The sequence below is a fragment of the Propithecus coquereli genome, unplaced genomic scaffold (assembly GCF_000956105.1).
Source record: "Propithecus coquereli isolate 6110/MARCELLA unplaced genomic scaffold, Pcoq_1.0 Scaffold11, whole genome shotgun sequence".
Lineage (NCBI taxonomy): Eukaryota > Metazoa > Chordata > Mammalia > Primates > Indriidae > Propithecus > Propithecus coquereli.
In genome coordinates, this window is record NW_012134969.1 from 2694291 (window position 1) to 2710635 (window position 16345).

The following is a 16345-nucleotide window of genomic DNA, read 5'->3' on the forward strand; positions in this document are numbered from 1 at the left end:
GACAGGGTCTCATTCTGTCACCCTAGCTAGAGTACAGTGGTGTCATCACAGCTCACTGGAGCAACCTCAAACTCCTGGGCTTAAGCGATCCTCCTACCTCAGCCTCCAAGTAGCTGGGACTACAGGCATGTGCCACCATGCCTAATTAATTTTTTTCTATTTTTAGTAGAGATGGGGCCTTGCTCTTGTTCAGGCTGGTCTCAAACTCCCGACCTCAGGTGACCCTCCTGCCTTGGCCTCTCAGAGTGCTAGGATTACAGGCGTGCATATTTTCCTATATTTTTCTATGATTTCCAAGTTCAACAACTAACTGACATATTAATAGTTTCTAATCAGAAAACTTTTTAAAAAGTGTGTTTAATAAAATTGCACAGAACATTTTATTTTCTAATTTTTGGAACTTAGTAACTCATTGTGTGATGTCTAGAAACTCCCATTTGGCATGGTAGAATGGAAAGGTGAGAGATGACATCCTACAATTCCAATGGAGTTTGTTATATAAACATTTAGTAACACTGCAAATACTAAAGACATTCTCTATATACTTGTTCTTTAAGAAACATTTGCCTGAAAACAGAAACATTGAGAATTTTTACATGATTTATTTAATAATAAACCAATTAAAGATACAAAAATGTTTAGAGGATTCCAAAATTTAAATTTTTGTTTAAATACAAATTCACTCTGTAATATGAAAACATATAACATTAGACCTCTAAACATAATGATTTTTTTCATCTACAAAAATTTCTCTTTGCTATACTAGAAAATTTGCAGAAAACAATTTTTCTTGTGACATTAAATGTACATTATTTACAGTTGGAAAAGTAATCTAAAAACCATTTCAGATGGATATATATGTTATCTTTGTATGCAATTGTCCCCATTACCCCCAATAATAAAGTATTGAAAATATAAAGCAATTTTACCTTTATAACAACTGAATACTCAGACAGATTAGCCCAAGGCTCGAGTTGCTTTCTTGGCCCTTAAGAAAGAGCCTTGACTCTCTTAGAATAGCAATATATTATTCAGCACTCAGCAATCTAAGTTTACTAATAGACCACAATGCATAGTGATCTAAAGAGTTAATGAACAAACTATTTAGGAAGAATTTATGGTATATCTTACTTATCTTATGGTAGATAACAGGAGAATGAATTTTGTGGGGTCACATTTTTTCCGCAATATTTTAGCTATTCTTACATTAGGAAATAACCTGATAATGTTTAATGTTTAACCGACATAACTTTAAAATATAGGTGTTAGAATAAAAAATTTAGAACTAGAAGGGAATTTGGAGATCATCTAGTCTAGTCCAATGCATCCCTTCCTTTAATGAGAAGGGATGGTTTGCCCTAGTTAGTCAGAGTGCCACTCTTAGGCTGATGCTTTTATACTATCCTGTTTCTGAAACAGGGTCAGCCATATCATGAGCATATTTCAATTTTTAATGTTACTTTACATATTCATAGTTCATTATACAGTGCAACCAACTAAAGTCAACCTAAGTGACATCGTAATTTTAATTATGCATAAAATAGGTTTCTTACATTTGAAAGAGTCAAGACTTAACTTATACAAATGGAATGAAAATAGTTCCTATATAAACTTCCTGCTGCCTTAAGGATTGTATTTACAAAAGAATCGGAAAAGCTAATACAATGTAAAATTAGGAAAGAAATTTTAAAAATGCTTATGATATAGCAACTGAAAAATAATCTCAAAAGAATGTCTTCATAGTATAAAATGCCTGTTCCTTCACAATTGAATTCTGAAACATTTAGAGAACAAAGAGCAACACTTGAGTTTTCCTCCCTCACCTAACAAAGTCAGAATTAACTCTAAATTTTTTTTAACAATTACAAAAATTAGGAACCTCTGTAGAATTCATCTTAGAATCAACCAGATAGTTAGGCAAACTATTGTTCATAACTTTTGGTATATTAACTAAAAAGAGTTGGGTTCCAGCAGTTCATTTTGTTTCACAGCTACCTGAGAAGGAAATCCATTGGAACTGGACACCACCATCACATAAGGCTGTGGCTGTTGCTCAGTTTTCTCAGTGTCTTCTTTCAAATGATCTTCAACCTCCTTTTTCTCTATTTCCTGTATAAGAGTTTTTGTTTCTTGAGCTTTGATAACTGAAGTGATCACAGTGCCAGGTGGGTGAGCAACCAGTTGTGAACTGCGAGGAGAAAAGGTCACGACGGGTGTAGTAGCACTGAAGGATGGAGATGAAGCCACACTGACGGTTCCATTGCAAATGGACTGAACGTTGCTAGTAAGAACCTGCTGTACGTGGGCAGGGCTAAAGACAATTGAAGGAGGAGAGCCTGGCTTCTGTGACTGTAGCATGACATTTTCTTTCAGTACTGTCATGGGCTGTGATGATGGAATGGCTTGCAAAATAAATTTCTGAGATCCAGCACCTGCTGATGGATCTGTGCTGGCTATAACCGTTGTGAGTGGCACCGTCTGGAGTGTTACTGTATGCAACTGCTGATTCCCAGGAGACACGACCACTGGAACTTGGGCTGGAGCCTGTATAGTCCTATTGAGATTATGACATTAAAATGAGAAAATTGGCATACTCTACATCATTTAAAACTGTAACATTTGAGAAGTCATTCTGACTAAATACAACTTATACATTTCAAATGCTAATTCCCATATTTTCAACACAACATAACCAACATCATGCCAGACCACGTATTACAGAGATGCCTAGCACAAAACTCTCTGGCCATTAACTAAGATACCACCTGGTGATGCTATGGAAAAAATGTCTGTACCTAGTGCCACGTTAGTATTTACAAACAGGGAACTAATTTTGTTGGGGAAGAAGGATATCAAAATGCTTAGCAAGGAAGTTATGTATGAGCTGGGAATTTAAAAGCAAATCTGTTTGATTCATTCTTGCTATTTTAATATTTGAGGGATAATGTCATCAACATGCTCATCCACAATACTTATCAAACTTCATATAATTGTTTTCAACCAGGTTTTTTTTTACATATAAAGAGGAAAAACAGCTGGGCACGGTGGCTCACACCTGTAATCCTAATACTCTGGGAGGCCAAGGTGGGAGGATCGCTTGAGCCCAGGAGTTTGAGGTTGCAGTGAGCTATGATGACATCACTGCACTCTATCTGGACCAACAGAATGAGACTCTGTCTCAGACAAAAAAAAAAAAAAAAAAAAAAATAAAGAGGAAACATGCTCAATTAAAAAAAAAAAAAAACCTGTCTGAATTATAATGTGTGAAAGAATTCTTAGAAAAATTTTAATAGTTCACAGTTCATATCATATTTACATAAAATAAGTCATGATTATAATTAACTTGTGAGAGTTCTTAGGCTGGCAGAGAAAATAAGGCCAAGATTTGGCAAACGCGAATAGAAGCATGTTTTAGCAGTTTTCTAGGCTCAAACAATCTTCACAAATATTAGTCATAAGGCTACAATTTAACTTTTAAAATCCTTTAACACAAAATCCAGTTTATGTAAGGTTGTTAATACCACTTATCGAAGAAAAAGTTATATAAATATTATGAGTTAATCTAATTTTAGAAGTTCACAGCTGTGAAATTTATGGTTGTGGCAATTGTTAATACAACATTAAAGAAATGCAGTTGGAAAATCTGAGCATCTGGATCTCAACTGTTTCCTCTGAATTCTGTATTTTTTAAAAGATACTTGATTGCTACTTCAGATGGCTAACAGCTAGATTAGTCCCCATAAACCAAATGTTAAACATTACAGACTATTAAAGCTAAATTTTAGTAAGTTACAGTTATGTGGCCTGTTTCTCACATACGAAAAACGAAATGCTGGTGGAGAAAGCAAACTGGCTAGCTGGGAAGATGAAAGGAAGATCCAGTGCAACTCAGGTTAAGTACAAAGGAAGTGGGAAGACACAGGATGACTAGAGCCCACCCCTTCATACAGGATGCTGCTTCTCAAGTCACCACTGTGAGCATCAGTCTACAGCAGGATATTAACAGCTCTCTTGAAGGACAGAGCTAGAAAAGAGCATCATGACTTGGGTAATGACGAATTAATAGGTAGACAGGGTATGGCTAGGAATAAAGGCCAGATATGCTAAAATTACTGAACAGGCAGGGATGAGTTGGGAGGAAATAGAATCACCTTGGGAGTGGGGAGTTTTTCCAAAATACACTGTGCCTCCCTTCTTCTCCTGCCCACCTGACTCAGGGTATCTTGGGTGAAATACGAATCTGGGTATGATATCTGACCCTACAGCCAGATACCATTTTTAAATTTAAAAAATTCCAAGGGCTTCCCATGCAAAGAGTTTACTTACATGTACATATGGATAAAATAGTACGTTGCATATAGTTAGCACTCAGATTGTATATATAAATATGTATAACCTTGCTGCCCTATAAATATTATCCCCATTTTACACATATGAGAAAACTAATGCATAAGGAGGTTGAACAGCTTGCATAAGATGACCAGTTAGATAAGAAAAGAGGCCAGCTGAGCCTATGTGCCTACCCGTTACAACATACTGCCACCTCTTACATCCTGAATAACTTCAGCTAAAGATGAATATTTACTATGATATCCTTATACTGTGGGCAGTTAAAACTCTTTAATAAACACCTCTCCCCTTTTTCCTTCTCTCTAGCGTGTGGCAAAAGGAATAATGTGCTTGGAAATGTTCCATATTGCTAATCAGGGGTGCAACTAGGCCGTCCATGCTTTTGTTCAAATTAGAAAAAGATGTCCTTTGCCTCACATCTCCGACTGCCATCTGTCAGAAAATATATAGACTTACCTACAATATCTACAATGTAAATATATTGGCTTATCTGCACAAATTCTAGAACAATTTTCACTAATAAAAATTTAGAGATTAAAGAATAAAATTATGAAGCCTTCCCCAACCATAGGACTTTAAATTTTTTTCCTTAGTTAATGATTAAACCGTCAGTTGTATCTGATTATATTATATAACAGATGATATTATAGCTGATTACTTATTAAAAATCTCCTAAGCTGCTTGTAAACAACTGGTACGATATTGGTAATTTATTATTCATCAAAATTTCTAAGATTAAGATACACAACATTCAGCTTTTGTTGAAGATCTACTTAAGTGTAAAAAGTGTCCTTTAATTGTCTCAACCACCTGTAAGGTTAAATATTATCTAATAAGTGGGAAGGCTGGAGAGCTGGAAGGTTGTGCCTACATTCTTCCTACTCCATTTCACTGCTTGTAAGGTAACCTACATGTCATACATTTTTAGAGGATAATTTATTTAAAATACCCTAAGACAAACTATTAGTACTTAAAAAAATTTTCTAGAGAAAATAGTTATGGTAGGTAAATGGACTTCCAAGTTTACCAGGGGACAATTTTCAGAAAATACTTTACTAGAGATTTATTTGTTGTTGTTTTTTTTTTTAATCACAGAAAACCCATGTAGACAGGTTTATTTTTGTTGTTTCTTTGACTAACATGAAGCGGGAGTCAAATTAAAATTTGTAAAAAACACATACCATGAGCACACATACCATGAGTCTATTAAGAAAAGTTTAACTGATTCAATGTAGATATGTGCAGTTATGTGAGATGAAAAAAATGAATAAAGGAAAAAAATTATGTTGCTGCCTCATTGTAAATAACTGATAATTCATGTGAATTATGTAAATCAGTAGGCAGTGAGGCAAGTCATTAACCTCACTGCTTTGGGCTAAACTGTTTGCATTAAAATACTATCTCCACCACTTACTAGATGTGACCAAACTCCCTGGCCTATCCTTGCCTCAGTTTCCTCATCTATAAAAGGGGGGACATTAATGTGTGCCACCACACCCAGCTAATTTTTAAAAATTTTTGTAGAGGCAGGGTCTCACTATATTGCCTGGGCTGGCCTCAAACTCCTGGCCTCAAGTGATCCTCCTGCCTCAGCCTCCAAAAGTGCTAGGATTATAGGTGTGAGTCACAGCACCTGGCCTACAAAAAAATTCTTCAAAAGGCCTCTGATTTTATTAATAAGTAGTAATAAAATCAAGAAAGATATAGCCACACTATTGTTAATTTTCTTAGGAGTGATAATATGGTTATTTAGGATAATGTCTCTATTCTTATGAGTATAGTTTGACACTTAATTTTTCATAAAAAAGGTTGGTTTATCATAAAAATGCAAACAAAAAATAACTAAACCAGAAATTACTTATTCTAATAAAAAACTATTCTAATAATATGTTAAAATTTCAGAGGTATATATAATTTGCTTGAAATTTAACATTTTTTCTTTCTTTCTACACAATGGAAAGGAACAAGACCATAGCAAAATCTGAGCAATCATATTCAGCAGCTGTAAGTCCTCAGAGACTGTTCCTATCTATTAGCTTTTGCTTTTCCACATCTAGTAATTCAAGGAATAAAATGCATTCTATTAAAGGGTTAACTGCTCGATAATAACTAGAATTTTAAGGAGAAAAATAAAAGATCTAAACAAGTAAGAGAAGAACTTTTTAAAAAGTGATTAAGAGGCCGGGCGTGGTGGCTCACGCCTGTAATCCTAGCACTCTGGGAGGCCGAGGCGGGCAGATTGTTTGAGCTCAGGAGTTTGAGACCAGCCTGAGCAACAGTGAGACCCGTCTCTACTAAAAATAGAAAGAAATTAATCGGCCAACTAAAAATAAAAAAATATATAGAAAAAATTAGCCGGGTATGGTGGCGCATGCCTGTAGTCCCAGCTACTCGGGAGGCTGAGGCAGAAGAATCGCTTGAGCCCAGGAGTTTGAGGTTGCTGTGAGCTAGGCTGACGCTACGGGACTCTAACGCAGGCAAAAGAGTGAGATTCTGTCTCAAAAAAAAAAAAAAAAAGTGATTAAGAATATGTGTATACATATAAGCATATAAATATAAGAATGATTTATTGTAATAAGAATGTATGTTTTAAAGTTTAAAAAAGTTAAATTTTATATTTCTTCATTATATTAAGTAGTCCGCTTACAGAACTCCTTAAGCAGAGATAAGAGAAGATAAGAATGAATATATACACTACTTTGAAATAAATTCCATAAATATGAACATATCTGACACATTACATACAATGTTAGGTGCTCGGAAAATGACAATGAATAAAATATGGGTCTTAAATATGTGGGAAAAGACATGCATTAAAATAAACTGAAACACCAGGTTTATGTAACAGACTGAGAAACAGGCAAGGCTTAGTCAGCTTTATCTGAGAGTAAGGAAGGAATTGTTAGTAGAGGGTGAGAGCTGGCAGCTGAGGCTACAGAAATTGGACTGCACTCTGTGTGCAACATGGATCTAACAAAAGCAACAAGAAGGCAACATAACAAAGCTACTTTAGAAAAATGACACATAATAATATAAATATACAGGTTGGTGTGAAAAAAAAATATTAGAAGCAGGCACAGTCCATGGAACTCTCAGGAACCCTGGAAATGAAGATTCTGAAAGGTACACCAAGGACAGTTTAAAAGCCAATGGGAGGGAGTGTAGCTTTGAACCTTCCTGGCAAGTCTTACAATGTTTTAATATCTGGCATTGGGTATTAATCAGAAATTGAAATTCAGAGTACTATAGTATCCAATACAATATCTAAAATTTAGTATCTTTCAAACCTAGAAGTGTTTTTTGTTTTGTTTCTTATTCTTACAGTCTAAAAAGGTAATTTTGAATACAGATGCTAAAAAATTCCACTGAATCACTCCAAGAAGGGGGTTTCGGTGACTAACTGGCTATTGTATATCTCCTATCAACACAAATAAACACAACAGCCTAGAAACCAATGGGAGGAACCACCCACTCTCAACTAGACAGTCATCACACATAACCAACAGGGCCTTAAAGAAAATAAAACATTAAAAGGAAAATAGAGTGACAGCTAAATAAGTACCAGTTTAGCATCCCAAACCCAAAAATCTGAAAGGCTCTAAAAGCCAAAACCTTTTGAGCACCAACATGACATTCAAAGGAAATGCTCACAGGAGCATTTCAGATTTGGGATTTTTGGATTTGGGATGCTCAACCAGAGTTAAGTATAATGCAAATATTCCAAAATCTGAAACAATCTGAAATCTGAAACACTTCTGGTCCCAAGTATTTTGGATAAGGAATACTCAATGTGCACTCCTTTACTAACAGTTACTGAGATATTAATATATCATCCAAATTAAAATGAAAAATGTCATCTTTGTAGTCTGTTTGCAAATCAACTGAAGACTTCAGAGAATTAAATTTTCACAGTGCCAAATTTTAGAAGTTTAAATTGACTATACAAAGACAACCGAATCATCCAAGTTGGTCTTGATTCTAGGTAATAAAACTTACTTCAAGATCAGTTGAACAAAATCTTAGCATTTATATTCTGGAATATAAAAATGTAGGACTGAAGTCTACTAATTAAAATAATCAAAGAATCATTTTTATTGGCTTTAGAAGGGCTCATATTTTATTATAATTAGTGTTCTAGAAATGGATGACAATATAAACAGAAAAAGAGAGTGCAGCAAATTCCATCCAATTTTCTGCCTTCCTTTCTTGCCCCCATTCTAAATCAGCTGAGACGAGTCCCAAATTTCTACAGAAGACTGGACCCAAAGCACGTAGGGTTCTCTTGGTCAATTTGTTATTTAGCATCTTTCCTGGGGCTCTGAGGCAAATGTGATTTGATTAAACTAACACAGCTACTTTTCCAACCTCTGCCACTCTAAAAGCCTGAAAACCAGGACTTTAGATTCTTAGCCTTCCTACCTGTTTGAACTTTAGAACTGTTCCAAGATAGGATCTTCTCAAGGAATAACATTTATTTCCTGAAACTCAATGTACTTTTATTGTCATAATATGTCAATTTATGTTGAATTTGTATAGCTTTTGACTTGATTTGAATAAAGATATGAAACCAGTCTCTGGATTTTCTCACATTTAAATCACTCCTTAAATACATCAATCCAGTTTATACGAAGCTATGGTAGACTAGACTTAAATTGATAAAACAATGTCAAGGCTGAAAAATCAGGAATCATTGATATATATAATCAGAGGACTAATGTAATATATATTGCTCCTGAAACAATCTGTTGACCAAGAGTTCTAGCTTGAAATCTATCTATTTTTATTTTCACTTCTGAATCCTTTTTCCCCCCTGATAAAGCCCATGTCATCAGATGAACCTTGCCCCAGTTAAACAATGGCTCTGGTCAGAAACATCATGTAGTGATATGCACTGGCGGCTTTAGTTTTCTTACCTAATACTCTGAACAGAAGAATTTAATGTTTCATCCTGCATGCTACTGGTTATGGGTGCTTCTCCTTCAGGGACAGCTTGTACTGGCTGTACTACATGAACAGTCCGGAAGAGCTGGGTAGGATATGGAGGCTGTGAGGGCTGCACTGTCCTCAAAACTTCTGATGGCTGTGTAACTTCCACAGGATCTTTGGATTTTGTCGCTTTAGAATTCCCTGGTTTTAGAACTGTAGTGGCTCCTCCTTTTATCCCTGGACCCGAAGGTACTCTTGACCTGCTTGCTTGGTTCCTGCTTGAAGTGGTTGTTGAGGATAGTGATGGATCTGAAGATTCTACACTGGAACTTGGATCCTCATCATCTATATATATGAGATCTTTTGGCATTTCTTTAAACTGATACACCAGGCGCTGACCTTCCACTTTCGCCAGAATACCCCTTTGGTAATAGTACCTATTCAAAGCAGACAATTTCATCAATATTTTATTCAATCAAACATAAAATAATATTCAACAAATCAAATTTTCCTCATCATAAAGAAAATTTAAAAGTTGGGATCAAACAAGTGAGAAAAGAATTTCTAAATGAAGGGCAGTTATTTTATATAAGATACACATACATTTATGCACAGATAGAGAAAAGTCCTTATTACCAACTAAATCTAAAACCAGTTCTACTGAGGGGACTTTGATAAAGAATCTTCTGGCCCTTCACTTTTCTTCCCTCCTCTACCCTTCTGCTAATCTGTCAGGATAATCAAATCTATTAAAAACCTTAAGAAACTTTTTCCCCCTCCACAGCTTCCTATCAATGTTCCTACCAGCTTAAATCTGATTCAGTAAACTTAACTCAGTTTTGTGGCTATGACTTAATGATGTACAATAAAAGTGATCCAAATTTTGTCATCAATTTTTATAAAATTAAGAACCTAAAAAGTATAAATTAAAAAACTAAAAACTGTAACTAAATAGTTCTAGTTTAAGATTGCCAAATTATATATACCTTAAAACTCATTCAGATCATTTCTATTTCTAGTAAATTTTTCTCAAATACATGCATACCTTGAAGAATAAATGGCTGTATCATAGAAAAACAAACTAAAAATGAGCTTAAGAATAAAATGGGGCTAGATGTGGTGGCTCACACCGATAATTCCAGTACTTTGGAAGTCCAAGAGGGGAAGATCGCTTAAGCCCAGGAGTTTGAGACCAGTCTGGGCTGGTGAGAACTCATCCCTACAAAAAATTTAAAAATTAGCTGGGTGGCATGTGCCGGTAATCCCAGCTAACAGCTACTCAGGAGGCTGGGCAGGAGGATCACTTGAGCCAGGAATTGGAGGTTGCAGTGAGCTATGATCACACCATTGCGTTCTAGCGTAGGGCGACAGAGCGAGACTCTGTCTCTAAAAAAGAATTGGAAAAAAAAAAAAAGAATAAATAAAATGGTTCAAAATTTTCACAGTCCAGTATTATTCTTGAAGTATTTTAATTTATTCCACCATAATAAATATCATACCTGAGATTCATGTGTAAAAACGTACCCTCTTATTAAGTACCTGCATTATCACTATTGGTATTTTGCTGAATTTAAGTTTAATAGCTTAAAACATATGAACCCAATGGCCTATTTACAATTCCTGATGATAGACATTTTCTGATCCTTCACCTCTTTTTTTTTTTTTTTTTTTTTGTAAGAGACAAGGTCTTGCTCTATCCCCCAAGCTGGAGTGCAGTGGTCTCATCATAGCTCATTGTAACGTCAAATTCCTAAGCTCAAGTGACCCTTCTGCCTCAGCCTGCCAAAGTGTGCTGGGACTACAGAAGCATGCCACCTCACCTGGCTCTCTGATCTCTTTGTAAGTAAGATATCTGTTGTTTGCAATGAAGATTTTTTTTTGGAAGGAAAACATTTTCCCAGATTGGAATAAGAGTTCAATTTAAACACACACTGATTTCTATAAGTATTGTGGTTTTGGCACTTTGATTAATAAAATTCACCATTTCTTTAATCCCTTAATTTTTAAAGTTACCATTTTTTTAGTATTTACGAAATGATATTCTTAACACAATAAACTACAAAAATTTCACATACCTGAGTGCTCGTCCCATGGTCTCATAATTCATATCAGGTTTGTTTTTGTGCTTCCCCCACAACCTGGACACTGCTTTAGAATCTACCAATTTAAAAATGCCTTTCTCCCGCTGGGTCCATTTGATGTATTTAGGACAGGTAGCTTTGTCCTGGAGCAGTGCCAGTAAAAATTCCCAAAGATAAATTGTGTTTCCTGAAACAAAAACAATTTCTTTTTAAATGACCAAAATTTCATGTAAAAGAGCACAATAAAACACAACTAAAAGTCATAAAAGTTCCATCTATAGTTACACAAAAATATTACATAATTCAGTTAGTATTGGTGATATAATTCAGTTAGTAATGGTGACATAATGGTCATAATTTTTAAGGTCTAAGAAAAATCTTTTTATTAAGTCCCACAAAGATGTCTGAACAAAGCAATCTTGTCAGATTTTGATAATTTAGAGAGAACGTACTTTGAGACAATTTTTTCTGCCTCTTTGAAAACCGTCACGTAGAAGAAACATGAAAGAGTTATACAAAACCTTTCAATAGTTATTCTTTCTGTATTAGAATCAGCAGATCAGCCATAACAGTGTTTTTCAAATTTCGGCAAGAGTTATGAAAATACTTGAACTCTAAGACAACGTAATAAAGTGTCTATGAACTGAAAATCTAACCTGGCTGAACTCTTCTAAGAGCCTCATCATTAAATGAAAGGAATGGATTATTTTAACAGGTAAGTGACAGTCACTCAAATTAATTTCTTTGGTTACTTTATTAGTAGTCTCTCTTTTTTTCCGTTTTGTTTTTGAGACAAAGTCTCGCGCTGTTTTCTGGGTTAGAGTGCAGCGGCACACTGCAACCTCAAACTCCAGGTTCAAGAGATCCTCCTGCCTCACCCTCCCGAGTAGCTGGGACTACAAGCGCATACTATCATGTCTGGCTAATTTTTTAATTTTTTGTAGCGACGGGGTCTCACTATTGCCCAGGCTGGTCTTGAACTCCTGGCCTCAAGCAATCCTCCCACCTCGGCCTCCCAAAATGCTAGGATTATAGGCATGAGCCACTGTGCCCTGCCTTACCAGTTTCTTTACAGAAATTGGCAACTGTATCTAGTAAGCACGTGGCAGCAGTAAGATCCATCAACATATCAAGAAAGCTGGTGGTTTCTACTTACAACATGCAGATGCTATAAAGCTGCGCCCGGTACTGGTCTGTGGCCTGTTAGGAACCAGGCTGCACTGCAGGAAGTGAGCAGCGGGCGAGCAAGCAAAGCTTCATCTGTATTTACAGCTGCTCCCCATCGCTGGCATCACCGCCTGAGCTCTGCCTCCTGTCAGATCAGTGGCAGCATTAGATTCTCATAGGAGTGCGAACCCTACTGTAAACTGTGCATGCGAGGGATCTAGGTTGCACGCTCCTTAAGAGAAGCTGATGCCTGATGATCTGATGTGGAGCTGGGGTGGTGATGCTAGTGCTGGGGAGTAGCTGCAAATACAGATTATCATCAGCAGAGAGGACTGACTGCACAATAAATGTCATGCGCCTGAATCATCCTGAAACCATCCCTCCCCACCCCATCCATGGAAAAACTGTCTTCCACAAAACCAGTCCCTGGTGCCAAAAAGTTTGGGGACTGCTGCTATAAAACAATCTGAAGGTTATTTGACACGTTAGTATTACAGGGAAATTATAGTAGTACTTACCCTTCCCGTCTTTGTTTTTCTTCTTTACAGATATATTTGGCGTAGCGGCTGGGGAATCTGGTCGTGGTGGTTTAGTTTTTCTCCCTGAAATAAGAACAGCTCTGCATAAATATTTGCCTTCAAAAGTGAGAGAAAATGGACAATTTAGCTATTTGTCATTTATCCTATATTTCAAGGGCCAAATGCTTTATATAAGGGTTGCATATACAGGTCTCAAAAAATGCTGTTTACTAAAGGGAAAAGTTTAGTAAAAATTGAACATTAACGTAGGTTAGATCACAAATGTACTTACATAAGAAATAATTTAGCTTATATATGGAAAAATGAGGTTACATTAAAAATATTGTATCTTGCCCCTTGAGGTAATTATACTGATAGTTCTTTCTTAAAATTTTGGAGAACACTCTTGACACTGATAGAATTTGGGCTCAAAATATAAGTCATACAGGTTTGTCTGCGTGTTGGTTATATAAACTTTTTAAGGAAAGAGAAGTGGATTTCTAGCTTTCCTCTCTATAAACACATGCCTGCATACAGTTAGTTCCTGAATACTAGAAAGTTCCCCAAACTGTAGAAACATGGAAAAATACGTGAGGCAAAATTTTGGTGAACCACATTTTTCCTGTGCATTATTTATTTATTTATTTGTTTGTTTGTTTGTTTATTAATTAGAGATCGGGTCTTGCTATGTTGCCCAGTCTGGGCTGCAGTGGCTATTCACAGGCACAATCCCACTACTAATCAGCATAAGAGTTTTGACCCACTCCGTTTCCAACCTGGGCCGGTTTATCCTTCCTTAGGCAATCTGGTGGTTATAAATAGTCTTATAAATAGACTTATAAATAGTCACTTGGGTGAATGAAAGTTAAGGGAGAAGGGGATAAAAAGGCCACTCGTCAGGTCCCTCTTACGACTGCCAAATGTATACTAGTCAGGCAGGCATCTCAACTTTCATCACTGCAGACCCCTTCAGGGAACCCATTCATGAGGCAAATTCCTCCAGCTGATAACTATGTTCATGAAAATTGGAAGCCAAGGCTTTAGTAACTTCTTACTATCTTATTTTATGCTCTGTATCTACTTTTCCTGGTAGATACCATTTCCTTTATTCCCACATTCTTCTCCCTTATGATTTTCTTTTCTTTAGCTTACTTTATTATAAGAATATAGGATATAATACAAATGACATAAAATATGTGTTAATCGGTTGTTGATGTTATCGTTAAATTTTCAGGTTAACAGGTGACTATTAGTTAAGTTTTTGGGGAGTCAAAAGTTATACACAGGTTTTTGACTGCACAGGGGGTAGGTGCCCTCTACATTGTTTGAGGGTCAACAGTAGAAGCATATTCTTTTCTGTCTGGCTTCTTTCCCTTAGCATAATTATGTTGAGATTCACGCATTTTTGTTGTATGTATCAATAGTATATTCTGTTTTATTGCCGAGTGCTACTTTATTGTATATACCAAATATTTCTTTATCCAACCATCAGTCGATGGACATTTGGATTGCTTCCAGTTTTGGGCAATTGCAAATAAGGCAGCTAAGAACATGCATGCACGAGTTTGTCTACATATGGTTTCACTTCTTTTGGGTAAATACTCAGTAGTGAAATGGTTGGGTCACATGTTAAACACACATTAAATTTTTTAAGGCCAGGTGCGCTGGTTCACGCCTGTAATCCTAGCACTCTGGGAGGCTGAGGCAGGATGATCACTTAAGGCCAGCCTGAGCAACATAGTGAGACCCCATCTCTACCAAAAATAGAAAAATTAGCAGGGCATGGAGGCATGCACCTGGAGTCCCAGCTACTTGGGAAGCTGAGGCAGGAGGATCACTTGAGGCCAGGAATTTGAGGTTGCAGTGAGCTATCATGCCGCCACTGCACTCTATCTCAGGCAACAAAGCAAAAACAACATCAACAACAAAAAACTTTTATCATCTTATTTTATTAAATTGAAGAAAATATTTTTTTTAAGAAACTGACAAACTATTTTCCACAAAAAGTTTCTCCCTACAGTAATGTGGGGCAATCACAGGGCTCACCTTATTTGTTTCCCGTCTCTCAGGGATCACTGGCTTTTGTTGACTGATGTCCAATTTCCTCAGTACCATTGTTTCATATATTTTGTCTGTGTTTTTAGTTGTTTCAGGTGGTAGAGTAAATCCATGTTCTGTTATTCCACCTTGACTAGAAGAGGAAGTTCCACCTGGTCTTTTTTAATAGCCTTACTCTTAGACCATGCTTTTTTATTCTTTTGCTTTAAAAATTATAATCCTATGCATTTAAAGCTTCTATTTGATAATTCTATTTCCTATGGTTCTTAAAGAATTAATCCTAGGGCTTTCTATGTCTGTTGCTTCTCATCAGGAAGTGTCTTCTTCATGTATTCTGTGACACTGAAACGTGAATTTACCTTTAACAAGGCTGTATCTGAGGAAGTAAGTGTGTCCTAAGTTGAATGGGTCACCCATCAGAGCAATTTTACAAGAGCTTCTTCTTCCTGGTGCCCCAAAGTTATTGCCATCCTGGGGCCACTTTTAGGTTAATTACTTGGCTGGGAATTCCTAACATTAGCGATAGTTTTAAATCTAATTGCAAACCTAGGGTGACACAGGCCTAAGATTATGAATTCTTCAGAATAAGAATTAAGAATAAGATTAAGAATAATTTCTCCACTCAGAGACCTGGCTGAGAAATACAAGCTTCCTTAACATCTGTCTGTGCCACTAGGCGGATGTTTCTCCCCTGGGGGTATAACCCATCAAGGGTCTCAGTTATGTGCTAAGGTCTCTGTCCAATACCCCATTTTGCATAGGCCCAATACCTAAGCTTCTGCCTAAACCAAGCCCCTTGATATATGCTTCTCAGCCCTTCCGAGTTGCTGCAGTGTCAGCTCACACTTAATATTTTTACTTTTCTCTTCATTTTTGGCTCTTGGAATTTCCCTTACTTTGATGGGAACTTAGGTTACTAGGTGGCTGGGTGATACCATTAACCAGATATTATACTCAAAATACTAAACACGCAGGAACAGAATCAGAAGGCAATGAAAATGGAATGAGTATCAGACTTTAGAATTTAAGTGTGGTCCCAATTTGTGAAGTTAAAGGTTCCCATTTAATACATTCTAACAGTTTCCTCTTCAATTACTTACCTGGTTTTCAACTCATTATATTTTTCCAACTAGAATCTTATACTGGAATCACCAGTCTAAACTGGTGGCTTTCCTTGGGAGGTAGCTGACCTGCCCCTATCCCCGAGTGCTTTATGAACTTGGATAAAAGGGTTTAGATAAAAAT

The 16345-nt window shown here is 36.4% G+C and overlaps 1 protein-coding gene across 1 annotated transcript in view; it reads right to left on the reverse strand.

Annotated features, from left to right (window-relative positions):
- Nucleotides 1-590: 590 nt before the first annotated feature.
- Nucleotides 591-16345, reverse strand: part of ELF1 (E74-like factor 1 (ets domain transcription factor)) — a 70803-nt gene continuing 55048 nt past the window's right edge. The window contains exons 4-7 of the mRNA XM_012648169.1: nucleotides 13043-13126; nucleotides 11352-11544; nucleotides 9264-9713; nucleotides 591-2554 (exon numbers count right to left, since the gene is read on the reverse strand). Of these exons, the coding sequence (XP_012503623.1) occupies nucleotides 1951-2554; nucleotides 9264-9713; nucleotides 11352-11544; nucleotides 13043-13126 (1331 nt within the window). The 3' untranslated portion in view covers nucleotides 591-1950. The remainder of the gene's footprint in view (nucleotides 2555-9263; nucleotides 9714-11351; nucleotides 11545-13042; nucleotides 13127-16345) is intronic.